Raw genomic sequence first — 24,842 nt, 5'->3', positions numbered from 1 at the left:
TCCCCGGCGAGGCGGGGAGGGAGCCAGGGCCAGATTCTCAGCTCTGCTGCAGCAGCACAAAGAGACCATAAAGCTGGTGGAACCAGCTGTGACACCAGCATCCCTCCCTCTGACAAAAGTGGGGGAGCAGCCCCTGCGCCCACACCACGGCTGCCACCGATGCCGCAGGGGTGCATCGCTCGCCGGAGCCCCGGCGTTCGGTACGGAGCGGGGCGTGTTGCAAAACGTTGTAGTAGCCTTGATCAGCAGGAAATCTATTAGCGCCGGGAGGAGTGGGCTGAGTAAGAAAAACAACAGGGATGAGAGCCAAGAAGCTCTTAGAGAAAGGAAAGTCCTACTGCTGCGTTTGCCCTTTGTGCGCCGCAGCCGGGTCCCAGGCAAGAGGGGTCGGAAGAGCTGAGTTGCGTGGCCAGGGTGGTCCGGCAGCCCTGCGTTGCTGGAGCCGTGCTCTGACTGATGGCGACCCTGGGAGCGAGGCTGTAGCGTACAATCCAACGGAGAGGATGGCAGAAACATCTCAAATGAAGGGGAAGGAAGATAAGAGCTAGGGTTTGAGCAGCCCTGGTGCCTGGATGGCGGGGACTTTGCAGACCCCCACGTTGGTCTGAAAGAGCTGCACCGAGCATGCCTGCTCCCCAAGCTATGTGCTGTTTCTCTGCTGCCGTCCCTGCCTGCCAGGGTGACGCTGGTTCACAGGCACTCAGAGTGATTTCTCTCTCCCGTGGAGAAACCTTGTGTCCTGCACTCCAAACTCTGGTGTCTGCAGCTCACGGCGAGCAGCACGTGCCTGCGTGGCCTTACAGCCCACGGGGTCCTGTGAGACAAGAGCTGCTTGTCTTTCCACATAAAGACCCCATTATTACCTGGCAGGGCGTAAGGAGGAGGAACGAGTCCGATTACACAAAGACAAAGGGCTAAACGCTCATTTGCAGTATTTGGAAATGGAGTTGCAAAAGGAAAAACAAATAAACCCCAGTGCCTAAGCTGCTTGACAGAGCGAGCTGTATTCCCGGCAGCTCCCCGAGGTCTCTTCAGTACTCTGGGTTAGTGCTACCGAGAGCTCTGCCTTCTGCCAGCAGCATCGCAGAACTGGTCGATGGGATGTGGCTCAGCGCGTGCCTGGGGCCGTGGCAGCCAGGACGGGCCTCTGGGGATCCCGAATGAGCACCACGCGGTCAGCGAGCAGGAGAGAGGAGAAGGAATTTAGGAAGGTGCTCTCAATGGCAAGCCTGCCGTCTGCCTTGCTCGACCAGCATGAGTGGTCTACATAGTGCTCGCAGTAGGAGGAAGGCTCCAGAGCAAATAAAGCGTGTGCAGTTGATAGTCCTGATGATGTGAAATCTGCAAAGTTTTGCTCTTATTTTAAAAAATGTGATGAACAGCAGAAGTCAACCAGATAGGAAGAGATATGCCAAGTGGAAGACTGTGACTCAAGTGTTAAGTAAGGCTGGAGGGGAGAGATGATACACGCCAGTACAGAAGTCGGGATGGGTGGATTAGTTTGCCAGGCAAGCAGTGCCCTATTACACAAAGTGAGGAAGCAGACTGGGGGGGGGCAAATAACGGAAACGAGCAGAAGTGGGAGAGGAGAGCTCAGAGAGGCCCAGGGAGTGTGATCTCCGACAGTAGACGCTGGAGTTAGATGTTCTCCAGGGAAAGCCTCTGGAGTTACCTGAGGTGCTGCAACACTCAGAATAGTCATTGTGAAGTATTACCTAAAATTACATTTTCTTGTTGCATGCTCTGTGTCCCAAACATTGTAGTCTATTGTTTAACCATTATCTCAAGCAACCAAGCTAAACTTATTCTTTATGTTTATTAAACCTTGTCCTGCAATAATGGTAGTGTTGGCATGAACTGGTCATTGCACGCCGCTGTGCACCAGGCTCAGTCTGTCTCAGTGGTGGGAGATGGACACCTCCAGGGCCATTCGGACCCAATCCTAGGGCCTGTCCTCCAGGCAGGGTGGGACTGAACCCTCCTGGGGTGCTACCTTTCTCTGGGGTCTGCTAGACAGGCTGGGTGACGAGCGCAGATCAGGCACCTGAAGGTTTGCAGCATGCAGGGCTGTGTGCACGCTGTCCCACTGCAAAGGCTGTCCTTAGGCAGGTGACACTGAGCTGTGCTGGGTGAAACCTATGCACTTTCTGATGATGGAGGTAGGATACGGTGAGGGGAGGAGAGCAGAGCCCTGCGTGAAAGGCAGCAGCACAGGCTTTGCACACCCTTCACTGCTGAGTTATTGCTCCTGAGCTCTTGCACCACCCTGCACGGTGCAACGGCTCAGAGCAGCCACAGAGCATATCGGTGTCACTCTGGGCTGGCAAGTCCTGGAGACTGGACCAGGACCGCTACTGCAGATGTAAGGACAGGCTCTGCAGTGATGGAGCGTTGCTCCGATGGCTGGGGCCTGCTGTGCGGGAGGCTAGAAATGGTGTCTTGTGAATGCACAGGTGCAAGAGGGAATTTCTCCAGACACAACCAACAGTTGAGTTTGATGAGGTGTTAATTAGACCATTCATGCAGCCTGAGCTGTTGGAGAGCAGACCATGTTAGCTACCTACTGCGTCTGCAGGTACAGGAATCCCAGAACTGCTCAGAATTTGCTTGGGGAAAAAAATTGTGAGATTCTAAGGAATTAACATAGATTTTAACAGCAGATCAGGAATCAGACACAAAGGTTAATGCACGACTGAATCGCACATTCAGTGCTGGAAGAGAAGAAACACGAGGGAAAGCTATTAGGAAGAAGAGATGCTAACACATGTTAAAGCTCAGAATATTTGGTACAAAACTTAGACCAGCACGTCTGGGCAGATTTGGCTAGGGGCTCTCATGACCTGTTGTTCCTTGGCTGGTGTAGCCTGGTTTTTGCCACTCGCAAGCGTCGAGGTGTCACCTCCACCACGGCAGGAGCTGCAGTGCCAGGAGGATAAGGGCTGGCAGGCACTCGTGTCCACGCTAGGCTGGCTGTTGTTGATGCTCTGTGGCCACTTTGGGCCCTGAGGCTGCTGAAGTCACAAGAGAAGTGAAAATCTTTCTTGTCTGGAGCTACAGCCTTTCCCTACCCCTTCATCCCCCAGCTCTCAGAGACAGCAGGCCTGTTGCCTCCTTGGCTTTCTGTCTGCCCTCTTTCCAGTCTCCTCGGCCCCTTCTTGCTGCTGCTGTCACCATTGCACATCCACCCTCTGGTCACAGAGCCACAGCACCTCTGGCCAGGTGGCAGCAGCTGGCGAGGAAGCTCCCACATGTCAGTCCTCACCTTGCAAGGCACAAGGGTTTCTCATCCTTCATTATTTTACTGCTTCCTACTCCTGGTTTGTAGTACCTGTGGAGAGTTAACCACCTGCCTGGGTCACTTTGGCTCCTTTTGGCGATGATGTCATGCTACAGTGCTCTGAAAGGAGCCCATAAAGGTGAGGAAGCACGTATGTCAGTGGTGACGAAGCCCTTCCTCCCTGCCAGCTATGGACATGGCAGGGTTGGGAGGGGGCATGGAGACGGTGTCTTGATTATCTGTGGGCAGCCCAGGTAGGGGTCAGGTTAAAACCTGTCCCAGCCCTCAGCCCGGCTCCCTGCATCCACAAATCAACCCCAAGCCCAGGTTCCCATGTTGGTGCTCATGTGGTAGAGAGAGGTGTCAGCTTATAGCTCATGAAAAGGCACAGGCTGTACACTTGGGGTCCAACACAACCAGAGGCCAAAGCAAAATCAAGGTGCTAAAACTGGGGGAGTCTTTGGTAGTATTTTTACGATGACTGCCCATGCCTTGTGTCTGTGCTATTACGAGGGCAAAGAGCGCTGTGGCTGTCTGAGCAGGTCAGTACTCATCGCTCGGTCCATGCATTGCTTTTTATCTGCAACTTGTTCTGGAGTAGCAGCCAAAGGCAGTGTATGGACAGAGCTTGCTTAAATTCAAGTAGGGAAGAGAAACAAGGAGAGCCCAGAGTAGGTGGTATCTGGGTGGACTCTGGGTGGGTTTAAGGAAGAAATGTAGGTATTTGTCCTGTCCTCTTGCTGATAGGAACTTCTGCCCTGTTTAACACCAGGGACTTGTAAGCACTGCATTTTTTAGAAGCTCTGTTTTGGCTGTTTGACTTTCTTTAAAAAGTACATCCTTGCTGTATTGGTCTAAGGCTCTTTAGTGGTGCCACAGAGGCGAGCGTGTCTCAGTCAGCAGAGGCAGAAGCTTTACCCTTATGCAAGCTACTGCAAGCTGGTGGCACAGGCTGTACCGGGACACTGAATAGGTCCAGAGCAAAAATTTTGTGCAAAAAATCCAGCCAAGCAACATTAAACTAATGATACAAAGGGAGGAGGAGGTCACTGCAGCATGAACTCAAGCTCTGGTAGCATTGAACTTATGAGTGAATCCATTCATAAATACGTTGAAATGAGGTGTGAAGGATGTGATGAGGCATTGTGTGGTTGGTTATATAGCAGGGTCAAGGATCTGAGATATAAGCAAAGGATTTAGCTATTGCTCTTTCAGGAGGAAAGGGTTAAGATAATTGTTGTTGCTGAAACTTGATCTGTATAGCTGGAATGCCAAAATCACAGTCACCTACATAGGAAGAACAAAATGGGTAAGAAAAGACGTAGATGAGATTATGCCACTGTATAAGTACACAGTGTACCTTCATCCTGATTGCTATCTACAATCTTAGTCATTTCATCTCAGAAAAGATGTAATAGAACCAGGAGGGTTACAGGGAGAGGAGCTGAGGATGTGCAGAGGTATGTGATGTCTTCATGTGAGAAGAGATTAAATAGGCTATGCCTCTTCAGCTCAGAAGACAGACAGCGCAGAGGGAGTGTTATCGAGGCCCATGAGCCTGTGAATGAGGTTATTTTTTTCCACAGTGCAGAAAGTAGTTTGGAAGGAAACTTTGGAAAGAAGGAGGAAGCTTTTTCACGTGGTATGCAATGGCATTGTAGGAGTCATTGTCACAGGGTATTGTGGAGGCCAGAGTTGTGTGTTCAGAAGGGGACTGGGCAAATCAGTGGTGGGAAAAAGCATCAGTGGTAATGCAACATCATGGTCCAAATGCAGCCTCCAGAGTCCCTGGAGTGCAGATTACCAAGGCTGGGTGGGGCAGTCTGGGACATAAAGCCCTCTTTGCTAGAAGGATTGTGCAGCCCTACCGTAGATCGGGTTGGTTGAAGAAAAGTGATGCTGAGCAGAGAGAGAATACAGGACAGTAGCAGATTTATATGTAGTCCCCAGCAGGCTCTGCTCCCCGGAGTGAAATCCCTGTCTGAAATCTGGCGCTGCAGGTCAAAGTCTTTGCAGCAGGTGGCATGAGTTGGGTCTAGTACCTGCCTCCGCTGCTGCAGGTATTTGTGCTACTGGAACCTGGAGAAGTTGGTAAGTGAAGCATGTGCCTTAGTCCCCCTCACCAACCAATTCAGACACAAGATAAAGCTATTTCTACCCATCGCTGTTGCTCAAGGGCAGAGATCTGCCACCCAGCTCTAGGGATCCACCACGGCACCACAGGCAGGCCAGCGTTGCTCCTACATTTGGGGCTTGGGGGGGTCAGTTTGCTTTTGTAGTACTCCAGGGAGTAACAGATGAAATAACCTGTGTTTGTGAAGTTCAGCACCCAGGAGTCAGACAATGATGCTAAACCACCTGGGGGCCTGCGTGACGGTAACTTGTCTCCTTGTGCAGCTGCATTCTTTGTTACAGGATCACTTTTTTTTTTAATTATTTAAAGGATGACAATCTGCAATTACCTGCATGGGAAAGAGATTTCCAAATGCAGATGGCTCTTTAATGTATCGGGGAATAAGCCTAGGAAGTTCCAGTGGCTGGAAGCTGAAGCCAGACACATTCAGATGAGAAATAACATACTTGGAGGCTAATTAACCATGGGAGCAATTTGCTTAAGGTTGCAGTAGGTGCTCCATGACTGGCAAGTATTGAATCAGGACAGGAGATCTATTTTGGAGATGTGCCCACACTCAAGTGAAAGTCGTGGTCCTGGGAGATGTGGCTATGGGAGATGCTCTGGGAAAGGTCAGATTTGAGCCATGGTTTCACAATATAGAGTTGTGGTGTCGGTACCATCTCACGGTGTTGCAGCCCTCCTGCCCCACGCTCCCACAGCTCATTCCTGACCTGTGAGGCGCTGCCCCATGTTATGCCAGTATTACCATTTCTGGGACAGAGCTGTGAACTGTTTGGGTGACCGATCAATGTTAAATTACGTTTTTCTCAGTGCTTATTTAAAAGCAAGCTTGAGCCTCAGTTCTAGCTCAACACAGGCCCCACAACTGGTAGCGCTGGCATGGGGTGCTGGCACATGGGCAGCTGCAAGGTTAAGGAGATGGACATAGCCGAGCTCAGTGACTTTGTCTAATCCTCAGTATCGCAAACTCCCTGCCCGAGGCTCCTGTTCCTCCACGGGCCTCTGACACGTTCTGTTTTCCCACCTGGAGATGCTGTCCCGGCAGATTTTGAGGACTTTTACGTTTGCCCAGGTTTCTGATATGTGGAAGTCCAGCCAGGGGATGCCCTGGGGCTGCCACCCATCTGAATTACGGGGCATCGCTACGGTAGTTGCCCACATTGCCTGCACAGCACGGGCTCAGCTTGTCCCACTGCTCCTTGGGGGGGATTTACTGCACATGCGCTGCGCGGCCGATTGGTGCTCACCGAGAAAGGCCAATGTGTAGGAAAATGGCAGATTTACTGCGCCAGCCCAGCCCATCTGTGCAGCACATGTGCAGGGATCTGAGCCCTCCCGGAAGCGTCTGGTTTGCTCTGCCTGCGCTGCACTGCACACATGGACATCGCTCAATCCAGGAAATCCCAGATAAAAATGTGCCAGCTGCTGGTCATTTGGACTGTATGGATCTTCACTGACCTCAAAATCTGTGGTTTGAGCAGCACAGGTGCTACAGGAATAAAGGGATTAGTAACATCTGTATTCCTAAGCTGAGGATATTCGGATACCTGTGCATCACTGCATCTCCACCTGCCCTGGGCTTTCGTCTCTTGCTCGTGCAGTACCACTTGTTGGCTGCTGAGCTGCTCTAGGTTCCCTTCGGAGGGTAGAGACCATTGCCCAAGTCATCTGCGGTGCTCCGGGCACAACTCCACCATTAAGGCAGGACTTGAAGTTTTACCAGGAACTTTTGAACTTCATCCTGCAAAAATCTTAATAAAAGGAAACAGAAAGGAAAAAAAAAGAAAGAAAACAGACATAGAAAGCAAAATTTGAGCTGGATGTGCAACTTTTATGGTAAAATTTGAAAATGACCAGAACTAACCGATTTATTTCACTCTTATGGAGACAGAAGAGGAACACTAAGCAAGCCAGGGCCTTTTCTGTTCTGCTTTTGGTCTGTACTGCACCGCCTGAGTGATGCCTGCGTTGTAGAACAATGTTTTCTCAGGAGCTTTTTAACAACAGGTCAATCAGCTTCCTAGAGACATGGGAGATGGGACAGACAGATGTCCTGCTTCTGGTGCTCCAGGGATGCTGGAGGTTATACCGAGGGGTTGCTTTGCTTTTCAGTCCCTGCTCAAAGCCTGCTGTAGCGAGTGTGTTTGCAGCAGGGCTGCAGGCACTGTGGAAGTGACAAGGAAAACCGGAGAGCTTCTTCCTCCAACCTCAGTCTGCTCAGGGTTTTGGACTGCGAGTGGAGAGTGCCAAGCTGAACCTGAAGAGGTGATCTAGTAAAGTCCAAAATGGTTTATTTTGCAGCCAGAACATAAAGCATTTGAGATTAGAAAGCAAGCTGGGCTAATCTTCAAACCCAATTGCAATATATCAATCTTCAAACCCAATATAGATTGTGTTCATAATTTCAGTTTAGAGTTCATTAGTTCACTCTTGTACACTTCATGTGCTACATTTTAGGCAGTGGTCCCTGTACTGAGCATTTAAAACCTGGGAGTCGGGTTTTTTGATCCTTTTGGCATATTTCCGCACACTTAGTTTTGTAGAACAGTATTTGCAAAATCCCCTTTTTGCCAGATGACCCATGTGAGTTGCGGGGAGCTCGCACCTCTCCCTCTGGCTGCACCACAGCTGGACCAGCTGGTCTCCTCGCCCTCCTCAGCTGGGGAGGAACCATCCCCAAACCACTGCCCTGGTACTGGCCTCCCGGGACTGACCCTCAGGAGAGATGTAAAAGCATTTCTGAAAGGCGAGCCTGGGAACCGAAGCTCGCAGCAGTGCTAGGCAGCAGAATTAGGGATGCATCAGTGCTATGGGGTTTTACAGCATGTTATTGTTTTTCCATTTCTAATTGCATCTCTTCCCTCTCTGTCCGCAGGGATTTATTACCACTGCCTTTGCCAGTGTCTTCTTATGCTTCACAGGGTCCAGCTGCCCTTTTGTTCCAGTCTATAATTGACCATCGTCATTAATTTAAAGTCAGAATGATTGTTTCCGAGCTATATTTAGCCTGAAGTTTGCTGCTCTTGTTTCAGACCTGATTTGAGGCTCGTGTGCTGGAAAGCTTGCTGTTCTTCCCTGCCATGACAACTGGTCTGATAAAAGGTCTCATCTCTCCTCACAAACCTTCCCTTTCCTTCCCCACCTTTGGTCACGGGGCTGTCCTGGGGGAGCTGGGGTTGCAGGACCCAGCACCGCTCATCCCTGTGTCCCAGTGGAGTCAGAAGAGCTGTGTGATTCCTGTTGTGTTCTCGGGATCCCCATGCATCAAAGAGCAGCCTGAGACGATACAGCATGGGTTTCTTTCTCATCACGTTCACTTGCTCAAGCCAATGTCTCCTGTCACGTGCGTACGTTATCACTAGCAAAATGCATCGGCTATGCAGCACACACTACTGAACTCCTAGAAAAGCCTGTCTGTCTAGTTGATGTGCGCCTTTGTGTGTTTTCATATCTCTGCTCCAAAGTGTAAGAATAGAGTAACTGCTTGGGCTTCCTCCTGGGAGCCGCAGTTTTCCAAGGTGCCGTTTGGATTGCCGGACCGGGGAGCCAGGGAGGGACTGTCTTGGATGGCAGCAAGCCTGTGCCAGAGGCCGCTGCTGTGGTGGTCGCATAGGGTCCCCGAGATTAGGAATTGCTTTGGTTTTGGCCTCAGCAGCATAAGCAGATGCACCTGTGTAGCCTCAAGTCTGACTCAAATAGGAGCTGTCTGGAGAGGTGTATTGTCTTTAAGATAGTTGGGTCATAAGCCATCAGGAGGCAAATGCATACACATAACCCACTGTAACCTTGTGCATGGAAGTGCTGTGGTTAGTAATTGGAACGGGACAGACTAAAAGTGCACCCAGGTCGGAATCGCATCAGTTTGCTAACACGCAATGCCCAAGAAAGAGCATCAAAAAGAGGGGAGCACCTCGCAGTATTTGTCCAGCCTTTCCTCCCATCCTCCAATGCTCAGGGGCTTCCTGAGCTGGAGGTGGGATCTTTGCATCTAATAGCTTTGCTGGTTTTTTCTTCCATTTTCTTCCATTTTCCCAGTCCTTGCTTGAGTCCAGGGAAGGAGTTCCTCAGCTTAAATACATGTTGGGTGAAGAAGTGTGTTCTTTTAAGATGGGCATTTAAAACTTTTTCTTTAATCGCTATTGAGGGTTGTTGCAGTTGTAGAACTAAGTACATACCCCAAGATCTTGTTCCTGAAATGCTGCTGTGCTTCAAAAGCTCTCCCTCTGTGCCCCAAAATGATGCTCAGAGCTCTGCTGCCAGTTGGGTTTCATTCCATTATTCTCAGCCGTGCTTGCTACAAGCATTTGTATTAAATATAATTTATTCTTTCCATTTAAGGATGCAAAGGTTTCATTGGAAAGGGTTTGTGAGTGGGGTGACCACCTTTGGTATCCTGTGCTGTAGGATGGGCATCGGTTGTTTTAGGACTTCTGTGACGACATTGGGCTTATACGGTTTCTTTTTCTGTTTCCTATAGGTTCATGAAAGTGGCTGGCAGCACGGTGGATGCTGTTACCTGGCAACAGTAGGTATTCACTATTTCTTCTACTTTCCAACACTAATTGCAGCGATCAGAGGACGCTGGGAGCAGAGCTGATGCGCTGCCTGGGTGTGAAAGGGGGCAGGCGTGTGACAGCCATCTCCTCTGTCCTCCTGCTGCATTTAAATAGGTGAAAGAGGCTCTGTCCCTCCCTCTGGAGCCTCTCGAACAAATACAGGAGGGGATGTATTAACCTTTACCACTGCAGCTGAGGCAGAGGCTAAAAATACCGCTGCCTGCATGCCTGGCCTGCCTGATTGCTGGAAACAAAGCCTGCGCTGGACCGCTGCGTCCCCGAGGACAGGCAGCTCCGGTGGTGGCCGGGGTGGGGACGACAGGGAAGCAAAAGCCTCGTGTGTCAGATGTATGGGACTATCTGAAAGCCCTTTTCCTTTCACCCCGATCACTGTCTCCCCGCAACCACTGGCCTGAAGCTAAGCTGGTTTGGCCCAGAGGAGGGAGAGGCAGCTTAGTCCGATGGTAGAGGCGTAACGTCCCATTCCCCGCTCCGTTTTGTAAGGGTCTCGGATGTCCGTAGACATGTCGCTGTCCTGCACTGCAGATGGGGCCCCAGAAGCAGATGTCAATGGAAAGGAGGTGAACATCCAAGATCCAGGCCCAAGGCCATCTGCCAGAGAGATGCTGGTACCCGATTTCCCCTGGTTCCTAGACATGAACATGTGCTGCAGTTCAGAAGAGGCAAAGCAAGCTCTGAGCTGTAGCACCGAGCGTGACAAGCACCAAGTGGAGGGAGAGGTTTTCTTATTTGGGGGAAAATCCATAAACACCTTTTTCCTCCTCTTATTTCCAACTGCCCCAGTTTGCACACTGTGGCCAGAGGTAGGTTCCCCAGCAGGCTGTGACCCTCTGCAGTGGGAGTGCAAATGCCAGTGCAAAGGTGAGGCAGTGTGCAAGCACAGCAGCGACTGCCAGAATTGATAGAAAAAGGGTTTGTGGGGCAGGCAGGACTTCCTCCTGCCACGGAAAGGACACGTTTCAGAGACAGGCATTCACTGGAGCAAAAACCATGGTGAGACCTCCCTGTTCCCAGAAAAAGTGGATTTGCTCTGACACCGGGTTAAACTTCTCACACGAGGCACTGGCCTTGAGCACGGGAGCCAGGGTCTCAGGTCCAAGGTGGGCTTGTGTGTGCTGCCCACGGGACTTGTTCCCCAAACTGGTCCTCCACAGCGACCCTTTGTGGGGTGCTTAGGTTGCTTTGCTGAAGTGTAGCAGCGTGGTTTGTAAAGCCCACCTGGAGACCTGCTCTTAAAAAGAGCTTGGTGGGTTTCAAGACATGAGGTTTTCTTGCAAGTGTGCCCAGGGTCTCTGTGTTGGTGTGTTAACCTTGGAGCCTCCTGCAGAAGCAACTGTTCCATCTCGGAGTGGTTTATAGCACCAGCATCCAGCAAGTCCTGTTCCTCAGGGAGCTTAGCTTGCCTCCCTGTGCCAGTGTTGCTTGCTTTGGGTGTTTGGCTCCTGGGGCTTCCCTGCCAGGCACCAGCAGCTTGGTGCAATGGGGATGGTGGGGTAGCAGAGCATTTGGAGCGGGATTTGTGTTACTTACAGGCTCATGCTGTGCAATGATGATCTGTGTCTCAGCTGGGAGTTTGCTTTTCATGATTACACGATGTGCTGATCACATTTACTTAGTCCAGGAATTCGCTTTCTGCAGTGGGACTTGATCACTGGGCCAAGCCCTTGGAGGAGTTGAAGGAACAAACTTCCAGGCTTCAGATGTGGAGTTTCATCCTGGTGTGCAGGGAATCTGCCCACACGGCTGCTTTGAAACCTCTACTTACAGGATCAGTGCAAAGTGCTCGGCAGCTCTGGTGCCGAGCGGCCGGAGGGCTGGTGCAGCTCCCCGCGAGGGTCGGCAGAGCTGAGCCACTGCTTGCTGACCCGCTTCCACTGCAGCGTGGGAGCCGCTTCTCCCCCAGCTCGGGTTTGCAGCTCTGGAGATTGCACCCGTCTGCATTTGCAAGGACTGGCAATGGCCACAGCTCCGAGCTGGGCTTCTGTACTGTTTATGAATACATGTCAAAACAGTGTCTCATCCCAGCAAAACAAAACAAAACAAGTTCCTTTGTATCCAAGAAGAAAATTATTAGCAGGAAACTAAACTGCTGTCTAACTTCAAGTATGAACGTTTCTGTTCCAACCCCTAACGTTCTCCCGGGATATTGGTTATAAATTTGTCAAATCTGTTATTCCTTTGAAAAGGCTGTGCTTGATCCAGAAAGGGAATTGAGAAGGGAATACATTGCAAGGATCCCTATTCTCTGTGTGAAAACAAAATATATCTGAAATACAGCTGACACAAAAGTGACACTGGGTGGAAATAAGCAATCTCGCCAGCCTTTCTGAGTATGGTTTCACTTACATATGTAACTCAGCATGTGTGCCTCCCTCTTCAGAAGTAATGTGTTGCTGGAGAGGGATGTGTGAATGGCTTTGAAACGCTCAGGGAATTTCCACTAAAGGAGGGTGTGGCAGGTGGGACTGACAGTGGCTCTGAGAGTTTTGGCATTTCCCCGATAATTTAGTTTGTTTGTTATGAGTAAATGCTCGGTTTATTGCGGACCCCCTCAGTCTTTGGACTGCTCAGAAACCTCCCCACAGCCATCTCTTTACTCAGCGCTGGCATTGTCGCACATGGTGAAGATTCATTGCCCACTTAAACCTGCAGCCATGCTCAGTCCCGTCCTCAGGCGTGCTCTCTCAGTCTGTACGGCTGGTTTTCCATCCAAAGTGTTGTGCAAAACTCCAAGTTTTGCATATTTAATGGGCAAATCCTTATGCAATGCTGCCTCTGAAGCACAAATCCCTATTAATTACAGGGAAAGTAAATGTTTGCATCTTCAAAGCCAGTGGACGTCTATCCTTTTGGCTCCTTGGAGAATGCCACGTTATCTTCCAAGATGGAAGGTCACCTGCCCTATGAGGCAAACCAGAGATGCCAGGCACACGGGCATGTGGGGGATGCTGCTTAAAGTGCTTTTTCTGGGCTTGGTTTGGGTGACATCTCTTCTGGCTTAGACATGCCGAGTGTGCAGGCAGAGTTGCTCATGAGGCAGTAGCTGCAGGGGGCAGGTTTCCCAAAGGTGCTGGGGCAGAGAGTTGCCCAGCATGCACACACCCTCCCCAATGTATACACCAAGGGAATATATTTGGGCTTGCATGAGCCTGCTGTGAGTGCTCAGAGCACGGTGTCTTCTGAGGTTGTGCCTGGAGGAAGGGGTTGCATGAGGGAATCACTGGCCCATCTCCACCTGTAAATAAACCTGGCCAGGACACAGCTTTGCCCACTGGCTTGCCATCCTCTGCACTGTCTGGTGGAGGGCACAGTCCCCGGCAGCATCGTGGCCCTGGCCACCAGCACGGTCCCAGGCAATGCCAGGGCATGGCTGGAGAGATGGCATGGGCCAGAGACAGCTCCCACCGGCTGGACGAACAGAGGCACCTTATCTGGGGGCAGAGAAAGGCATGGGTGTGAGTTGTGCCTTTAGGGCCAAAGAGCAGCCCCTGGTCATTCTTCTTTATCAGTGCATTTATTAGTTGATTGGAGGTGGGCAACACCTCTCCCCTGTGCCCACAGCTCTTTACCTGGGGGGAGCAGGTTGCATCCCGCCTCTCCTCTCTGGGGCTGCCTGTGTCCTACGCTGCAGACGGGGCTCTGCCCTCTCCTCAGGAAGATGCTCAGGGATGGGCATCTGTCGGCAGAGGCGGCTCGGTTTCACAGCTGCGGTGGCAGCAGGGTGTCACACTGATGGTGGGGATCTGCCCCGCTTGGCGTCCCCAGCAGGCGGGTGCCCTAATTCCTAGCAGACTCTCCCTATAGCGGCAGGCAACAAAGTAGATCCGGAAATTCCTGAGCTTTGGGAAGTGGGCTTTAATGTAATTAACTGCAACAGAAGAAGAGGTCAGATAATAGGGGCAAAGGTTTCTTTTTAAAATGAAAGGGGAGGTAAATGAAACCAGCTGCCCAGGAGCCAGTGCACTGCCTTCATTAAATATGGGACGATGCTCATGGTCCCACGCAGCAGATTGTGGATCTTTCCAGAAAACCATTTTAAATTCAGCACAAGTCCTGGGGGTGACAGGATAGAGACGTGTAGCCCCAGGTTCGCCCAGTGCCTGGCACTGCCCTTCTCTGGGAGGGCTGTGTGCGCCCTGGCCTTGCAGCCTGCCCAAGAACCAGGGCATTTCTGGCTGGCAGCTGCGCTCAGCCCTGCCTCAGTAGGTCGTTTGCCAGCAGCTTTTTTGGTGTACCGTTCCCAGCTCTTGTCTTTGTGTCTCAAGTCTCACGCTGCAGCTCCAGCCAGGCATGGGGGCCGGGAATTGGGGTGGTGCATTTTCTCGCGCTGGCACAAATCCCTGCCCAGCCCTTGGCGGAGTCCTCCCCCTGTGCCATGCTCTGGTTTGGCCACCTCCGGAGTGATATGGTCACACCTCCCTTTGCAAAGTGCGCTGATCCCATCTCGGGTTTCTAAGGCGTATTCAAATGGGGCTTTTAGAAATGGGGTAATGTAAACGGAAGAGGGAGAACTGGCCTCAGCTTTGTATAGTATAATAGGGCACCCAAAGTGGCTCTACATAGCCTTTCTTCCGAGATGTATGTGTCATCTAGGATTTAGTTGCTAGATCCCTCTTTTCCTTGGCTGGCTCTTCTCAAGTTCCTGCAGATTGTCTACAGAGATAGTGGCATCAAACTGGGGGACGGGGACACGATGAGTCAGCTCTGCATGCAATTTCCCATACCTATTCTCTCCTGTATTACGAGAAATGGCATAGTCTGTGCCCATCGTGAGCACGCTGAAATCTCCTAGGATTCAGAGCCAACTCTGGTGCTGCATCATACTCGGAGCCCACTGGAAGACCTGTTAACCTGTGCTGGAGCTGAATAGCTTGTCCATGAGCTACGTGTCCGCTGCCTCTGCAGAGCCGTGGCTGCCAGAGACCCCTGCCCGCGCTGGGGAGGGTCTGTCCATTCGTCTCCTTTGGCACTCAGACCTCGCTGGCATGGGGAGAGGAGGATGTGGATGCCGTGGCCCCCGGGGCTGGCTTGGCCCGGCTGCCTGTGCACTGCGCTGCTGCCTCAGTGCTGGAGCTCTCTGCAGCTGCTGCTGGCTTTTTTGGAGGTTGGAGAGTTGCGACTGTTCAGTTTTTTTTTTTTTTAAAGTCAAGTGCACTGAGTCATTGTAAATATCAGCAAAGCTGCAGCCTTTGCTCCTGGGAATAATCCACGCCTAACAAGCACTTCTCCGGCTTTAAAGGCCTGACAGTTGTTTGCATTTTGCGGATTTCTATACTGCCTTTACTGACAGTTAAAGTTCTCAAAAGGAAGTGCCCGAATCTCAATGATGAAGCCTACGGCTGGAAACGGCTCACCTGTTCCTGAGTAGCCTGGTACCAGTGAAGACCTCAGTGCCTCTCTCTTCCTCGCAAGCCATGTGCAACTGGTGCCATTTTCCCCCTTTCCCCATTTGGGGAGGTTGAAAGTACCTGTTGGTGTCCGAGAACTTCCCAGGCAGATCTGCAAGAGATCCTTGCCCATCTTACAGAAGCTCGTAATTGTCTTCATGCTCTGTTTCAATACCGAAAGCCAAGGTGCTCCCCTCCTCACTCCCCCAGGAGACGTGCTACCAACAGATCTCCTGATACTGAACCGGGTTTATTTTTGCCTTTCATCCCTCTGCCAGTCCCCATTTCTCTGGGTTGTTAATGAAAGTAAAAAAAATGTGACCGTGGCACTGTCCCGGGGCATTTCTCCTCCCTGCAGGGTCTCGGCTGTGCTCGGCACAGCAGCACCTTCCCCGGCTGCCTCCTCTGCACGGTCCCTGGGAGGGCAGAGCCTCCTCTGGGGCTGCTCCTGGAGAGACGTCCCTCTCCCTTGGCAGCGGAGCTGTAGCTCAGAGCACACCTTGCGCTTGGACGAGACGATGAGGAGATGCAAGCCTGCCTTTGCTTTCCGAGGGTTTTTTTCTGGGACCATATCAGCTTGCGCAGAGAAGCTGAACCCTGCAGAAAGCCCGCTGCGTTGGAGGGGCCATACGCAGACTGAGGTCTTTCTAACTCCTTCTTTTCCCATTTAATACAACCTTATTTTTATGGCCTTTCAGCCAGTTTTCAGCCCAGGTGATGGAGTTTTTAGTCCACAGCAGTCTGAAAAAACCGTTTCTGTTCAGTTCTTAAGTGCTGTGCTAAAATCCAAACATCTGCCATCCCCAGAGTCCATTGCTTTGTAATTTTGTCTTAAAAAGTAATCTCTGTAAACCCCACCGCTGCTTGCCGCTTACAGATCTGCTCTCCTCCGGGCAGCCAGTGGTTCGATAGTGTGTAAGTGATTGGAATGATTTTGAACACTTCCCAAGTCCCCCCCAGAGATAATCTCTGCCCTTAGCATGTTCCAGTCAACACAAACATACAGAAATGGCTCTTTCCTCCTTCCCTGGGTTACACAACATTGGAGTGAAACTGGGCATGATCCCGTGCTTCACGGGGGACACAGCAGGGACTATGCGTCTGGGGGAGGATTGGCAGAAGAGACTTTTCTCATTTAATGCATTTCTGTTTTGGGCCAGTTAGTCCTGGTGTTGCTCCCCTTTCACCGCAGCCCTGTGCAGCTCCAGGCGTGCTTACCCTGTTACTTGGGTAGTGACTTGGAGCAGTGAGATGCAAAAATCCTCTCTGAGCACTCATGCATGTTGCACGTGTGCCGGGTGCTCTGGCTGAGGCTGAGTTAGCCGGCAGCATTCCAGCACCCAAGTGAAGCAGCCACTATGGCTGCTACAGCTGCTCGCTGGTGTGGATGAGATGCATGTTATGGAGAAATCAGCCCTGGAAAGCTGAATCCACCTTTCTTCAGACCCCAGGTCTTCAGCCTGTTATGCACCCCAGCACCCGTGGCTGCACTGAAGTCTGTGGAGAGGGAGAAGGGTCTGTGTAACTCTGGTGGATGTGGCTCCAGCAAGGGATGGGAGGCAGCAGCCGGACCCTGCCAGCCCCAGCCAGAGCTGCTGTAACTCCCGTGCACCTCCATCACCCCAGCACAGCTCCGACACGTTCCAGGGCTCGCTGTGTCGAGCGGCTGATGCATACTGCAGATTTGGGAGGAGAAGGTTCAGAAAGTTTCTCTTGCAAAACCTATTTATCAGCCGAACAGCCATCCCAGGGGTATGCCAGTGTGTTCTGCAGCCGACATCCTGGTGTCCCTGCATGGCTGGGAGGAGCCTCTGGGAGATGTGCAAGGGCTGCCACTGCTCCTCGCGTGCGGGCAGAGGTGCCAGCCCCAGATGCTTCCTCAGGAGGAGCTGGCTGGGATTACCTCCAGCCGCAGGGTATTTGCACTCCAGGACAGACTGCTTCACCTTATGTCCTGGAGCCAGGAGACAGTACTGAGGCATTTCAGAGCCTTCCTCCCACACTTAGAGACAGATGATTCACATCGTGATTGGCAGCACTATAGCTGTTTTTATATAAGCAAGCACATGGAGAGCAGGAATCAGCCCTCTGCATGGGAAACGCTCCCTGGCATTCCCAGGGCAGAAGAGATTTCTGTGAAAGCAGGACTTCCCTGGCAGATAACAGACATGGCATTTCTCTAGTGGGGGATTCGGCTGTGGACTTTGCCGGGACAGCGAGCAAGGAAGGTGCAGGTGGAGCAGGGGTGCTGGGAGCAGGGCTCGCTCTGGTGCCATAGGGGTCCTCAGCCCGTGCACCCCACGGCCACTAATCCTTGCTCAGAAACACCATCAGGGCTTAGCCTGGAGGGTCGTTATTGCAGCAGGATGTCCCGGAGCAATTCTGGTTCTCAGACCAGAAGAGGCTCTGTACAGTCCCCCCTGCAGACCAGCCACTGAATGGAGAGTGTCCCATGACGCGGGCAGAGTGATGCAGTTATTCCCATGGCTGGGAGCGTGGGCAGCCTCCCCTGTCCTCTCCTGGGTGTTTACTGCAGCAATTTCCAGCGTGGCTCAGAGGGTGTTTGCTGCTTGGGACCCTTCTCCCTGATGTCTGTGTAGTGTCCTCCTGTGGCTAAGGGGCCCTTTGTTTCAGCCATTAGATATGCATCTTCCATTTTGCCATCCCATAAGAGCAATTTTTCCGGTAGCAATGATACTGGGCCCAGGGTTGACTGGCTTATCTGTCTTTTGGAAACAGGGTGTCCCTAAGACAGGGGATGGGTACAGACGGGATGAGCTCGGTGAGCAGAAGATCTCCCAAGATATCCCTGGTGGTGGAGCCCAGGTGCTGCTATCACAGGCGTCATGCCGGAGGGTCTCTTTCCATGGTGTTTCCATGAGATCAGTGCAGAGGATGCTGCAAAGCCTTTGCAGGTGGTGTTTTGCTCCCAGCCTTCTGCATTCTGCTCCCAGCATTTCACCAGCAATAGTTAAGCAAGTACAAAACTTCCCATGGTTTCTGCAGTGCAGGATGCTCAGCATTCCGGGTGCATCCACCTCACGCCCTGTTTTGGAGACCAAAAGCATCTGCCAGACACAGGCACGGCCGCAGGGCCAGGGCAGGGCAGGGTGCAAGCAGGGACTCCCCCGGAGCAGAGGAGTTTTCTTGGCGTGGGGCAGCAGCAGGACGGGAGGATGTGGTTCAGGGCAAAGCTACTCCCAGCTGTCTGATCATTGTCTTTTTATTTTCCTTCCAGCTACTACATTGATGGCCGAGTGGCCAAAGCGACAGACTTCCTGAAAACGCGCCTGTTAGACACGCTCTCTGACCAGATCAGGAAAATCCAGAAAGTGCGTGAGTGCAAAGGGTCTGCGAGGGGCGAGGGAGCACCGTGTCCGCGGTGCGCAGCCTTGGCACAGCTCATGGCCGGGGCTCTGGCCTCAGCACCAACACGCTCCCAGGGGAGCTGGCGTGGGGCAGGGATGGAGGACGGCTGCTGGGGGTGGCTGTGCTCCCAGCCCAAACACGGCCAGCCCTCACCCAGGGGATGGGAGGAAAGTCTGGGCAGCACGGGGCCTGGCCCTGGGGTGGGATGTGCGGCGGGTCGGGAGGGAAGCGGCTGCGGGCTGCAGCGTGCCGTGGGCTGTGCAGGTGTGCCAGGGCACGGGCTGGATGCATGGGACTGGGGCAGACACTGCCGTGCAAAGCGTTTCTAAAGCAGCTAACTCTCTCCAGTCTCCCATCCATCCATTCCTGAAACTTGCTCCCGAGGACGAGGAGAGGAGGGAGCAACCAGGAGGTACCAAACCAGCTGCAGCAGGGCTGGTGCTACGGCTGCTCAGGAGAGGGCTCCTACTGCAACATCTTGCCCCACTCGCTCACAGTGCCTAAAAACGTTGCTTGCAAAGTTGTGACAGTTGCATTTCCAGGGTGATTTTCACTAGTGGAGAATCATGATCATTATGAACAACTGGTTTTTTTTTCCCTGATGATCATGTTTTGACTGTGTTATAAAACCCAGCTGTTGCTGGCGTGCTGTATCAGAGCCCACGGCTCTGCCTGGCTAGCGCAGCCTGCCGCAAGAGCTCCTCTCCCTGCTGGTCAGGGGTACCCGGCTCACATCTCCAGCGACTGGGTAGGGGACGGGGGCTTCTTCGCAGGGTCCCCCCACTTCAGCTGATAGGGGGCCAGGGCTGTGACTGGCCTGCTCAGCTGTCAGTCTGACAGCAAATTAGGAACACCTAGTAAGCGGGGAAGGCTTTAGGGACTAGAGGAGATGTCCGTCCGTCTGTCTTGTCTAGGTTTTCATACCATACCAGTCACCACAATGTCTTACTGTTGTAATTCCTTCAGGGAGAAACCGTAGGATGAGTAAACAACTCAAAGAGGCCCCAGGAAAGGGGATGCGAGGGTCGGCACAGCAAAACTGGAGAGGAGCTGCTTGCCGAGTCCTCTGCTGCAAGCTGGGAATCATCCACGCATGCGGATGATCCTCCTGCTGCAGGGAGGCATGGTGGGGCGACCGGTGGGATCAGCCCAGCGGCAAGTGAGAGGCACCGGCCGGCCCTGCTCCCGCTGGGGGGACACAACCCCACCAAAAGTGGTGGCATGTGTCCCACCTCTGCTGCGGGTCGGAAACCTGCTGGGAAGGGGCCGGGAGCCCACAGGGTGGGCTGAGCGGAGGGCTCCAGGGAGCAGGGCATGGACAGTGGGGATGGCTGTGGAAGGCACTTGCTGTCCCGGCCGTGGGCAGCTGGGTGGTGACATCCCCGGCAGGACAGGACACCGACCCTAGGGGCTCCCTAGACCCCATCCATCCCCAGACCAGCAGCAGTGAGGAGCTGCCCTCGGCACGGGCTGGGGGAACCCTCGCACCCACGGGGCAGGATCTGGTCTGTGCAGGGCAGGGCTGGGGAAGGGCTCTCCCGGGAATGCCAGTGTGGTTGAGCAAAAGCACAGCACTGGGTGCTAATAGCCTCCAGCTTGGCTTTGAGTCCGTGCATCCTGCCGGGGCTGATTAGAGCAGCTGGGCTTGTCCACTTCCCTGTTTTATTGCTTCCTCTCCGACGGGGGAAGGTGGCGGGCTTAGATAATTATAGGCAGGATGCCAACACCTCTGGGGCTTCAGTCAGGGATGTCGACTCTCACAGGCTGTGAGTGGGAGGCAGCCCAGAGCTGGCGTATTCAACATCTTTGAGGGATCCCAGTCCATCCAGCACATTCCAGCGCTCCTCACTAATGGGGCAGGATCCATCAGGCTGCGTGGAGCGCTCCTTGGGCCGTCGGGTTTGCAGACATCTGGTCACGGGAGCTCATCACCCGGCCTGGAGAAGTGGGATTGTGGGAGAGAGGACGGGGCATTGCACGGTGACAGAGGTTGCTCGTGCTGGGAGAGGGCAGCTCCGGCCATCCGAGCCCTCCTATCCCGCCTGGCATCTCACGGGTGTCCGCGCTGCTGGCTGGAGCCTTGTAAGGGGTCGGCCAGAAGGCTCGGACCTGTACGTCCTGCCTGTGCCAGGGGCCTCTTCGATGGTGAAGCAGCCCCTGCTCAGCCATGGGGCTGGCTCTGCCCACGCCTGGGGGCATCCACTGCTTTCTTCTTGGGTGTTCACCATCCCTCCATCTGGCTCCAGTACATATCCCAGGGCTCCCACGCTGCAGGGCCGTCGGGGCTCGGGTGCTCCCTGCGGCTGGCAGCCACCTTGCGTGGGGACGTGGAGAGCTGAGGTGACATGGAAGGACAGCCTGCAGGACAGAGTGCGTGGGGAGACCACAGGGAAAGAGCAGAGCCTGGGTTGGGGAGTGTGAGAGCACGTCTGGGAGGGCATGTTTGGAGCAGCTCCAGAAGATGGGTAATGGACATGTGGCAGTGGCAAGAGAGAGCGAGGACCAGGCTCCCACCACCCAGACATGGTGAAGACACCTAGTGACGGTGCCAGGGCTGAGCAGGCACTGACTGCCCAGCAGCAGTGTTAATGAAGGTAACATCTGTAAGCCTTCCTGGAGCATAGCACAAGAGATTTGCCTGGCTTTAAATCACTGCGTTGGCTTTAAATCACAGGTTCATGAGAGTAATTTTGGTTGCTTTTGTGTCCCATGCAGGTAGTAAACACATACACGCCGGGGAAGAAGATCTGGCTGGAAGGCGTTGGCACGACCTCGGCTGGAGGCATGAACAACCTCTCCGATTCCTATGCGGCCGGGTTCCTGTGAGTTACGCCGGCTCGCCGGCACCAGGGCACTGCCACCCCCACGGGCTCCGTGGGCTTGGTTGCTGCAAAAGCCGCTGCAGCCAGGAGAGGGCCAGCTCTGTGCCCAGAGACCCCACCTGTACTCCCCCTCGGTACTCCCCCAGCAGCCTGGGCACCGTTATTTTCTCCATAGCATCCCTATTAAGCCTCCTCAGCTCTGCTTTCCTGTAGGTGACCCAGTCTCTGGCATACCCAGAGAAGCAGAGCAAGGAGGGGACCGCTGGGGATCCTACATGGGTACTCACAGTGTGCCTGCAGGGGAGGTGAGATCCGGGCATGCCAGCTCCAGGACCCAGGGCCGGCATCCCCACAGGCTTGCCTCACTCGGCAGGTTGGGATCACCCGGGCTTCCTCCTGCTCTGTGTTTTTGGTTCAGGCTGCAGCCATGCATCCTTGCATGCATTCACTCCCGGGGCACCTGCCCAGGAAAGCACTCGGCAGGACTCTGCTCTGGAAATAATTTTTCTCCTTCTTCGAAGCCACAACCATTCCTGGCTCCTGGGGCTTGTCTACTGGCACAGCCCAGTGGCATGGGCATCCTGCTGCAAAGCCCCAGTTCACATCCTCAGAGCTGGCTGTGATCATGAAAGATGGAGGAAGATTATCTGGGCTTTGCAGGGAGGTGCGGGGACATCCCTGGGATATCTGGGCTGTGGCAGGCTGTGAGGGTTGAAGGGGCGTGTGAGGAGACAGGCTGCTGCAATGCTCAGGTCCCCGCTGCTGAGACAGTGGGTGCAGGATGCTGGCAGGCTGGGGACACACCCCAGGCTTTGGGCGCAGGAGTGCAACGCTGGGGTGTACGCAGGGGCTCAGGCGCCGTGTCGGGACATACAAGGGGGGCACAGCTTGGGCAGAGGTGGCTGCAGCGGGGGGAGAGGCGTGCAGGCTTGCCAGAGCGGGGATGGTGGGAGACAGTTAATAGCCAGCATGTGAAACCATTCGAAGGCTTCGGCTCAGGCACTGGGAGCAGGCACCAGGTCGGGTGCACAAGAGCGATGCCGTACGTCGGAGCACGGCTGTGCCGCTGCGGGCGAGGGCTCCCCCCGCAGTGGCCTGACTCTGCTCCCTCCTTCCCCAGGTGGCTGAACACGCTGGGCTTGCTGGCGAGCCAGGGCATCGACGTGGTGGTGCGGCACTCCTTCCTTGACCACGGCCACAACCACCTGGTGGACCAGAACTTCAACCCCTTGCCGGTAGGTCTGCCTGGGGACATCGCACTGGTGCTGCTTTCTCCCCACTCATATGTGGGGAGGTTTCTCTCCTTGTGGCCTGTCTGAACTCTGCTTGAAAATGAATTTTTCCAGATCTGTTTCTTGCAGTATTAATAGTTAGTTCATGTCAAACGCAACATGTTGGAGGCAGATGGGAGAGCATTACCTCTGTAGCTGAAACTTCATCTAGTGCCCAGGGTTGGTAGCACGGGAGGGAGGCCGGTGCCACCGAGGGGTGCCAGCGTGGACTGCAGAGTCGGAGGGAGGGATGTGGCAGGACCACGCATGGCACAGGGCGGGCAGCCTGATCCGTAGTGGTGAGCTGGCCTGGGGGAAGCCAGGCTGGAGCCTCAGCACCCGACTTCAGATCTAGAAACCGAGGTGAAGGGCATCTGAAGGGCATTCCCAGCTTCACAGGTAGCAGTGGTTCTCACCAGTGCCCCGCAGCATCCCTCGCTCTTCAAAAATGCCTGGGCAAGGGGGCACTCCCACCACACGTGGTGCTGATAAAGAAACCATATGAAAAACCCTGTTAAAAGTAGCAGGTTTCCTTTTCATCTTTTTGGGGAGGGCTAGTAAATACCCTGCCTTGTAAGCGGAGAGCCTTGCAGAGCGGCTGGGTGCTCTGCATCTCCCCTGGAAGGGATTTATGGGTCCATGACCCCGCAGACACTGCCAGCGGGCTGGGGATACGTGTCGGAGAGGTGCACAACCCTGCTGCTGCGAACCTGCCTTTGGCACTGCGCTGGGATCTCAGGGGACGACTGCAGGGGGGCAGAGGCTGAGGGAGCCCCGTCTCGGTCGGCTCTACCTACTCAGCCGGTGAACAGCATCCCTGTGACAGCATCCCCGAGGGTCAGGGGAGGATGCAGGAGGTGTCTGCAACACGAGGTCTGTGCTAAGCCCCCCAGCATGGCCTGGTGGGTGGCTCTGGAGTGCAAAGCAGTGAGCGGGAGAGCATGGTCCCTGCCTGTGCTGCTCTGGGTATCTCCTGGAGCGCCCTGGGCTGCTCCTGCACACACCCCTCCGGCAAGTGTACCTGCCAGCTCTGGGGCCCTGGGCTGGGGCGAGCCTGGGGGGCTTTGAACCTTGTTTGAGATGAATCTGAGCCTGGGGCAAGTGCTTGATGGATTTCTTCTGAAGAGCCAATTCCCCTGGCCAAGCCACATCCCCCCCTCCCCAGCGCCTCGGGGCCCCTCCGGGTTGCTCCTGGCTGGACGGGTGCAGGCCAGCTCTCCTGGCACAGCAGGGACAGTGGGTGGCCCATGGCCAGCTCTCCCGGCACAGTGTGGGCAGCGGCCCCGGAGTGGCTGGAGCAGGCGTGCAGTTAGGAGTGAGATTAAAGCCAGGGAAGGCGTTCAAGGAATAAACCCCAGGCTGTTAAACACAATGGAGGTCTTTAAAACGGATTTTGCTGTTGTTTTAAAGAAAACTCTGCCAATAAGTTAGATGCCATCCCCCTTATGGCTGTTTCCTTGCTCTCCCACTTGTTTCAGTGTTTATCTATCTCCCACGTCTCACCACCGTGTTCCTGCACAAACTCCAGTGGGTGCTTCCACAATCCTGTTCCCTCCACTCCTGTGCTTTAAAAGAGCCACAGGCAGGTGCAAACCAACAAGAGGATTTAAAAGCTGCAAACACCAAAAAGCCCAGCAAGCCCGGACCGTGACCTGCTCCGCGGGGCAGCTCTTTTCCCGTGGGAGCTATCAGGGAGATGAAAGCCGGTGGCGGTACCTGCGCGGGGCCATGGCGCTGTGAAATACAATCTGCTCATTAGCTGCCACGACAAAGAGGTTTCCGCACACGGGCTGGGCGTGAGGCAGCTGCCTGCTGAGAGAAGGGCCGCACCACCGCAGCATCAATCACAGCTCCGGCTGGCAGCTCCTCAGGGAGCCGGGAGCTAGGGCTGGGCTCCCCACAGCAGCCTTTGCACCTCCTCCTCCTCCCCTGCCACTGCTGATCCCTGCTTGTCAGATACGAGGATGGCAAGTTTCGGGATGCTGAGCTGAAGCTGAGCCTT

The 24,842-nt window shown here is 53.9% G+C and overlaps 1 protein-coding gene across 1 annotated transcript in view; it reads left to right on the top strand.

Annotated features, from left to right (window-relative positions):
- The window catches only part of HPSE2 (heparanase 2 (inactive)), a 113,681-nt gene that overhangs the window by 76,229 nt on the left and 12,610 nt on the right, over window positions 1–24,842 (top strand). The window contains exons 6-9 of the mRNA XM_075504755.1: window positions 9,892–9,939; window positions 18,617–18,710; window positions 21,463–21,569; window positions 22,690–22,804. Of these exons, the coding sequence (XP_075360870.1) occupies window positions 9,892–9,939; window positions 18,617–18,710; window positions 21,463–21,569; window positions 22,690–22,804 (364 nt within the window). The remainder of the gene's footprint in view (window positions 1–9,891; window positions 9,940–18,616; window positions 18,711–21,462; window positions 21,570–22,689; window positions 22,805–24,842) is intronic.

The sequence above is a fragment of the Mycteria americana genome, chromosome 6 (assembly GCF_035582795.1).
Source record: "Mycteria americana isolate JAX WOST 10 ecotype Jacksonville Zoo and Gardens chromosome 6, USCA_MyAme_1.0, whole genome shotgun sequence".
Classification (NCBI taxonomy): Eukaryota; Metazoa; Chordata; class Aves; order Ciconiiformes; family Ciconiidae; genus Mycteria; species Mycteria americana.
The sequence above is the reverse complement of the archived record's forward strand: the minus strand, read 5'-3'. Positions and strand labels throughout refer to the sequence as shown.